This window comes from Orycteropus afer, unplaced genomic scaffold (genome assembly GCF_000298275.1).
Source record: "Orycteropus afer afer isolate SDZICR_OR568_19922 unplaced genomic scaffold, OryAfe1.0 scaffold00078, whole genome shotgun sequence".
NCBI lineage: Eukaryota > Metazoa > Chordata > Mammalia > Tubulidentata > Orycteropodidae > Orycteropus > Orycteropus afer.
The window spans coordinates 9631694-9640296 of record NW_006921665.1 but is presented as its reverse complement, the minus strand read 5'-3'; the positions used below and the strand labels follow the sequence as shown (position 1 = coordinate 9640296).

The window sequence follows — 8603 nt, the reverse complement described above, 5'->3', positions numbered from 1 at the left end:
CCAGCCTTCTGGTTAGCAGTCAAGTGCTTTAGCCACTATGCTACCAGAGCTCCTAGCAACTCTTATTTCAACAGCCATTTCTAAGGCTCTGGTAATTCAGCCTTGCTTGAAATCACACCAGAACCCTCCAACATGGCACTTTCAATGACTGGGAATCCATAAACAAGCTCATTATGATGACTACCTTTGTTCATAATCCCAACTTTACGTCTTTTTATGATTACCCTGGAGAGGATTCTGAATAAAGTTGGTCTCAACAGCCAGGTTTAGAGTCTTCATCTTGTTAACTAGGGTCCTTGTGGAGTTTTCTCTCACTGTTGTGCACTGGGGTTTGTATGCACAGTCTCCACGAACAACGAGGACTGGTGTGGGCTCACTTTCCTTCAATTCACGTACCCCAAACTTCTCTCTTGTAAATAGCCCATACATGAGGTAAGGAACAGAGAAAGGAGGAGAAGAATACATGCACGCAAAACACACATGCACATTCAGCCAATGAGTCTGCAAGGCAACTGAAGGCCAAAGCCCCAGACCTCTAACAGCATTTTCCTGAACACTATACTACAAGGAGCTCTAATGGCATGGTGGTTAAGGCATTTGGCTGCTAACCATAATGGTTGGTATTTTGAACGCACCAGCCACTTGTGGGAGAAAGATGAGGCAGTCTGCTTCTGTAAAGATTTAAAGGCTTGGAAACTCCACAGGGCAGTTATACTCTGACCTGTAGGGTCGTTATGAGTGGGAAATGACTCACTGGCACTGGGTTTGGTTTGGTTAATACCACAGGTTGGCAAACCATACTCATGGGCCAAATCCAGACTGCAACCTGTATATATATAGCCCACCATCATAGCCCTGTTCATTCATTTACACACTATCTATAGCTGCCTTTGGCCCTTTGTGTGGCCCCTGGGACTACAAGATCTAAAATATTTCCTATGTGGCCCTTTAGTTTACAGACTCCTCCTCTCTGCCATGCAAATTACTTTTTTTATTCTAAAGCTGTTTACTTCTAACTATATGGAATTTGCAAAACTCAGGTGACAAATCATGAAGCATTCAAAGGTTGAACTCTGAAATTGCTTCCTGGTCTTTAGCCCAACATTAGAAATAGGTTTGGGTTACTTCTTAATTCCTGTATCCCATAAGTGACCCACTAAGAAGCAAGTGTAAAGGAGCTGCCAGATTTCCCTAAGAAGAAACTGCAAATCTAAGAATCAGAAGTAATGTTGAAAAGAAAACAAACATGTCTACCCCCCCCCACAAAAAACTAGCAACATGCTAAAACACCCCAGCATTCCATTATATTTCATTATCAGTCTCATGCTTTCCTGCCCACGTAAATGCTTGTTATTTTTATGAAATGGCATCAACAGCTATAAGCAGTGGCTCCCTGAAAACTTTAGGATATCATTAAGTTTCTCAATGAAATCTGAGTGATCAAAGAAAGAAACCAATAAATCTTTGCATTAAATGCTATGATTTTAATTTCACTAGGTGATGTCTCATTTAGGTATTCTTTGTTCTCACCATGGAGGATATAAAAGGATTCTGACAAAGCAGCAGCACCCTGGTGGTGCAATGGTTAAGCGCTTCACTGCTAACTGGAAAGTCAGTAGTTCTAACCTGGCAGCCACTCCGTAGGACAAAGATGAGACCGATTTATAGCCATATAAACTCTATGAGGCAGTTCTACCCTGTTCTACAGGGTCACTACGAGTCAGAATTGACTTGATGGCAATGGGTTTTTTAGGTTAAGTAAAAAAAAAGAAAGAAAAAGAAGGTAAGTTGGAAAAATGGAAAATGCTGCATAATTCCTTTATGTTCCTATTCATGAATCTTCTAGAGGGAGTCTAGGAAAACACACAACAAAGAACAATAACATGGACTACTCATTGCTTTTAGACTCAGGAACAGCACTGCAGCATGGCACACAAGCATTCATACTACAACAAAAGCCATCTTTCCTGGATTCTGTGCAGTTTGCAGCGTGCCAATGCAAAATTTTTCTCTCTCAAGAAAGGATATTATAACACAGTCACATGAGGGTTCTAATTACAGCAAAATCACACATCTGAACTGGTTTATTAAAAAATAAATCATTCATAACATCTCTACTTTCAATATTATTGGTAACAAGATGATTGAGATGCAGCTCACAGCTGATGGAGGCACCCTTGTGTTGCCAAGACAGTTCAGGTAAGAAGCTATGTTGTAAGTCCTGGCATTATATACAGCAACATGGACAGAATAAAGGATCGAGGATTTGGGGCCTCAGAAATTGAGGCTGTCTTTTCCTGATTTTTAACTTTATTTTTTCTTGACTAATTATCACCCCATTATTTTAACATTATACTCAGAGCAAAAAAAGAAAAAAAAAATCCCAAACCATTGCCATCAAGTGGATGATTCTGACTCACACCAACCCTATAGGAGAGAGTAGAGCTGCTCCATAAAGTTTCCAAGGCCATAAATCTTTATAGAAGCAGACTTCTTCATCTTTCTCCCATGGAGCAGCTGGTGAGCTTAAACTGCCAACCTTTTGATAAGTAGCTGAATGTTTCAACCACCACACCACCAGAGCTCATTATACTCAGAGCAGTGGCAGTTTAAAAAAAAAAAAAAATTCTTCTCTGCCTGTATGTTTATACTTGGAATAGACTTGGGTACAGCCATGTCCTCCCACCCACATAGCTGGCTGGCTACAATGTGTATATATATAACTAAACCAAAAAAAAGAAACCTACTGCCTTCAAGTCAATTCTGACTCATAGCGACCTCCACTGGGTTTCCAAGGTGGTAAATCTTTGCATATATAACTAGAAGGTTCAATTTAGTATTTGTGAAATGTTAGTTGCAAGAGCAGAAAGACCACTTCAGATAACTGTTAATTAGTTTTACTATAATAAATAATGTCTTAGAAAAGAAATGTTCTTGCTTTAGAAAATAAGCCAGACTTTTTACCCCTCCTCCAAACCCTCTACTGCTACATACCAAATGCTGCCAACTCTGGCTCCTTTTTCCACTTTCCCAGTGAGGCTGGCGGGTTCAGCCAGATCACGGTGGTGTGCAGAAGCAGGTCACCCATACTCAGATCTGCAACCTGAAAACCAGGGACACAGAAGACTTACTGGGAGGTATTTTAAACACACAGATTTTCATAATTTTTTAAAATTTGGCAGGCTGACATCACTTCGACTTCATGGAAATACTGTCTCAAAGCATTTGTCCTTCCCCCCACCCCCATGTCTGTCTACCTGAATCTCAAAAATAAAGTGGCAAAATGGGTACAAATTGGGTCTCTGGAATTTATACACAGTAAGTCTGCCAAAACTGAGCTTCAAAATTGGACATATTTTGTGTTCCAAGGAGACACTAGTGGTTACCAATGACAAAGATCCACCCAGCAGACTGAAGACATTTCTACCTGTGAGCTAAATCCCCTTGGAGCCAGGGTCCTCTGGAAAACAGTGGAATCTATTATATCTTCTTCCTTTTTTTACTTGTTTTAAAAAGATCTTATTTTACTCTAAAGGAAACAACAGCCAAATGAGGAGTATGAAGATTCCTCTTTAACTATGGCAGTCTGAGCACTGTAGCCTGCAGACATCATGAAGTCCAACTTGTCCACTCCAGGTGGTCCAATGCTAAACCACCCCAGACAGAGAAGTCGTCTTCTCCTTTCAGGGCCATGCAGACGGGATGGTTCCAGAGATTCCTTCGGAATTCTAACGTTTATTCTTCACAACCCTGTCTACCTTTTTCTACGTATTCCATTGGCCCATTTACCAGTGGACACTGAGTGGACTCTGACTCCTCACAGCAACCCCCCATGCATATAAAAGTAGAATTCTGCTCCACAGAGTTTCAAAGGCTGAAAACCGCCTAGATCACCAGACCTTTCTTCTGAGGCCTCTGGGTGCACTCAAACTTCCAACCTCTAGTTTAGCAGCTAAATGTGTTAACTATATGCATTACCCAGGGGCTCCTGGCCCACTTACAAGCCTATCACAATTCCAAGCTGCTACCCACTGTGAGGCCACTCCCAATTGCCTAATCATAGGTGGGATGATCATCTAGTCTCTAGCCTGCTCTCTATGTAAAACGTCAAGAGGACAAGGCATTACAATTAGAGTCCACAATCCATTCCATTTGCAACCCTCCCCAGTTGTTCAGAAGTTTGCCCTCTAATATGCCTCCCTGCAGTGCCTATCCACACACCTCTCACTTCTACTTTCAGAGCCCATAAGAATCAAGGCCAATTCCCTTTTCCTCAGAGCAGCATTTCAAATATTTGAAAACATGAACCTGAACATCAAGGACAAATAACTCTAGATGATGTTGCTGCTTATGATCCAACTGGGTTTCTAGACACAGCAGCAACCTGGCAGCCCTCCACCAACATAATGCAGTTTGTCATTGCTGCTCTTGAGCCACCTGAAAAGGGTATAGTGCTATAGATGTGGTTCCATTATAATAATAATTATCATCATTATTGACCTATATTATTAGAAAGGAGTAACAACTGCCATAAACTGAGTAGCTTAAAACATCAGAAATTTATTCTCTCACAGTCAGGAGATTGGAAGCCTGAAATCAAGGTGACAGCAGGGTTGATTGATGTCTTCTGGAGGCTCTGAAAGAACCTGTCCCATGCCTCTCTCCTGGCTTCTGGTGGCTGCTGGCAACCCTTGGTGTTCTTCGGCTTGTACATGCGTCACTCTGATATCGGCCTCTGTCTTCACATGGCATTCTCCATTGTGCGTTCTCATATGGCCTTCTTATAGGAACAGTCATTGGATTAAAGGCCCATCCTAATACAGGATAACCTCATCTTAACTAATTGCATCTACAAAGACCCTGTTTCAAATAAGATAGCATCCAGAGGTTCTGGGTAGACAGAAGTTTTATGGGAACACCACTGGACTCAGTACAACATCCTTGGCTCTGTTGACTCTGGGTTTGGCCATGTGACTTGGCCAATGCACTTGGCATAACAAGTGACAGACTTGTGTCTTTCTCAATGTGTCTTCTCACCAGTTTACCAGCTGCTGTCAAGTTGATTTCTATTCACGGTGGCCCTGTGTGTGTCAGAGTAGAACTGTGCTCTGGAGGAGTTTCAATGACTGATTTCTTTAGAATGAGATCACCAGGCCTTTCTTCCAAGGCACCTCTGGGTGAACACAAACTTCCAACCTTCCAGTCAGCAGCAAATACTATTTCCTCAGGACACAGACCATACTATTTCCTCAAGACCCATTCTCTCCTAGGTTTTTATTTCTTGCAGAATCAAAATCATTCCATCCTTTCTAGTTCAAAGACCATTCTCCTCAAAAGGAGATGAAAGAGATTGTTTTTTCTTTTTCCCCGAGTAATCCATCACCTTTGATTACTATACCTCCGACCCCTGCTGAAGGCCTATTTTCCTTCTTGTTCTTCTTATTCTATAAAAACATGTTCTTTCATTGCTCTCTTTGGCATCTTTACCAAGCTTTAATTTTTCTGGGCTTCAGAGCTCCCAGTACTGATATAGCATTTTTGTACTCTTTAATACTGGTACCAGATCAAATATCCCTCCTTCCATCTTTTATACATTTCCTTTTACAAGCTCAGCTCACGAGAGAACACTCTGTATGACACTGTATCTCTTTGTTCCATACTGGGAAGCTTTCTTACTCGACTGTCAGAATTTAGTTTCACTGATGCCATATGTCCTTTTATAGTCTCTGACTTTACAATCATATCCATCTTTTCTAAAAAAATTCTTTGCACTGCACTACCCACAGACTTTTCAGTCTTTAGCATTATCACTTGCTCCTAAATCACTGAAATCTAGCAATGAACATACCACATATATGAAAATGTTAATTTTTTTTGACCCAGTAAGATCCACTTCTATCAGAATGAAATAAAGCTAAAAAATCTTATGATCAAAATGTTTGTGATAGTATTCAAAACAGTCATTAAATGAAGCCAAGAAAATTACGTAACAATAGGAATTGATTTGTTACAGTCCAACCACAAAATGAAGCATTACATAATAATGAAAAGGACCCCTTACGAATAATTTAACAGAACATAAAGTCTTTTTTTTTTCAATATATATATATAAAAAATCAAGGCAAAAAATTACTTTCAAAATATAACTAATTAAGCTATGCATACATGGAATTTTAAAACATCAAAATAAACACCAAAATTTTATGAGTGGTAAGTTGTGTGTTGAGATGACTGTTTTCCTTCTTGTCTTTTTCTGTATTTTGCTATCTTCCTTTAATCAACGTAAATAAATTTTTTTTTCTTACCATAAAAGTTTAAAAGAAAATCAGAACTAAGTCCAGAATAACAGTGTCCTAAGGAATTTTCTAGAGGTCCAAGTGGCACAAACAGTTTGCTCTTGGCTACTAAACAAAAGGTTGTAGGTTTGAACCCACTCAGCAGTACATCTGAAGAAAGGTTTCCATAAAGATTGTGTTGTTGTTGTTGTTATGTGCTGCCGAGTCAGACCCGACTCATAGCGACCCCTCCTTGGGTTTCCGAGGCAGTATCATTATGGAAGTAGATTGCCCAATCTTCCTTCCAAGAAGCAAACCCATTGCTACCAAGTAGATTTCAACTCACAGCGACCCTATAAAAACCAAACTCACTGCCATTGAGTAGATTCAGACTCACAGTGACCCCCCACCCCTTTTAAGTTTCTGAAATGGTAAATCTTTACAGAAGTAGATTGCCCAGTCTTCCTTCCACAGAGTGGTCATGGGGTTTGAACCACCAACCTTTTGGTCAACAGTCAGATGCCTAGGCACTAAGCCACCAGAGCTCCTCAGTGAGCCCATAGGACAAAGTAAAATTGTTCCTGGGGTTTCCAATGCTGTAAATCTTTATGGAAGTAAACACTTCATATTTCTTCCACACAACAGCAAGCTGTAGGTTTGAATGTCAACCTTTTGGTTAACTACCCAGAGCTTAACCACTGTACCACCAGGGCTCCTATCAGCAAAGATTACAGCCAAGAAAACCCTAAGGAGCAGTTCCACTCTGTGCCTCATAGGACCAAAATGAGTCAGAACCCACTTCACGGTAATAGGTTTATTTTTTTAGATTTTTTGGATAACTTTTCTACTTCTTGAGAGGTTACATTATCTGCAAGGTAGGCTGAGAACAATGGCATGTTCTGCATCCAATGTCATGCAGCAAAAAAAAAAAAAAAAGTGTAAAGTATTCCAAGAGAAAACTATGGTTTTTTTTACAGAGTATCCTCCTACTATCATATTCTAACCCTGCCCATAGTCCTTGGGCTGCTCTGCAATGCTAAGATTTAAGTACAGGTGCCCCGGTTTTCAAAAGTTTGCATTATGCCCCCTTTGCTTTTACAAAAGACCTACATCAGTAACTGTTTTTCACAACTCAAAAGAAATCTGAAGAGGGTTTTCACTTTCAGAGAAAAAAGGCAAAAAGTGAAACTAGTGTTGAGGATTTGTTCTGCAGTGAGCTATTAAAGAGGCAGCACACACCCTGAGCAGTGAGACTGGTGTCACCAAGCTTCCTCCCCTGAACTGCACTCTCAGTATCAAGCTGCCATAACCCTGAACTGTGTCTGTGAACACTATAAGTTAGTGTTATTGTAGGTTTTGTGTGTTATTTGGTATGATTTCATAGGTTATTTTTTCGGTCTAGAAGCTCCCAAAAATATTTCCCATATAAATTAATGGTAATTCCTTCTTCAGTTTATGCCATTTCAGCTTATGAAAGGTTTCCTAGAAACACACCACTTTCATATAGTGAGGAAAACCCGTACCTGATACCTACTGCCTTCAAGTCAATACTGCCCCATAGTGACCCTATAGGACAGGGTGGAACTGCCCCAAAGGGTTTCAAGGTTGTAATCTTTATGGAAGCAGACAGCCACATCTTCACCTGGTGGGTTTGAATCACTGACCTTTCTGGTTAGCAGCCCAGCACTAACCACTGCCCCAGCAGGGCTCCTTCTAGGTAACTGATGTTGTTGTTGCTGTTAGGTGCCGTCGAGTCATTTCCGACTCATAGAGACCCCATGCACAGCAGAACAAAACACTGCCCAATCCCGTGCCAGCTCCGTGATCCCTGTTACACTTGAGCCGATCATTGCAGCCATCATGTCAATCCATCTCGTTGAAGTCCTCCCCCTCTTTCATCGACCCTCCACCCTACCAAGCATGACATCCTTCTCCAGGGAAGGGTCCCTTCTGACAACATGACCAAAATAGGTGAGACGAAGCAAAGTTGTATCATCTGCATATCTCAGGTTGTTAATGATTCTTCCTCCAATCCTGATACCATGTTTTTTTTTTTCATATAGTCCAGCTTCTTGGATTATTTGCTCAGCATATGGATTGAATAAGTATGGGGAAAGGATACAACCCTGACACACTCCCTTTCTTGATTTTAAACCATGTAGCATCCCCTTGTTCCATTCGAATGACAGCCTCCTGGTCAAGGTACAGGTTCCTCATTAGTATAATCAAGTGTTCAGGAATTCCCATTCTTCTCAAAGTTATCCATAATTTGTCATGATCCACACAATCAAATGCCTTTGCATAGTCAATAAAACACAAGTAAACATC

At 40.8% G+C, this 8603-nt stretch overlaps 1 protein-coding gene across 1 annotated transcript in view; it reads right to left on the bottom strand.

Moving 5' to 3' along the window:
- Positions 1–8603, bottom strand: part of TIAM1 (TIAM Rac1 associated GEF 1) — a 202333-nt gene that overhangs the window by 20780 nt on the left and 172950 nt on the right. The window contains exon 20 of the mRNA XM_007941289.2: positions 2995–3103. Coding sequence (XP_007939480.1) covers positions 2995–3103 — 109 coding nt within the window. The remainder of the gene's footprint in view (positions 1–2994; positions 3104–8603) is intronic.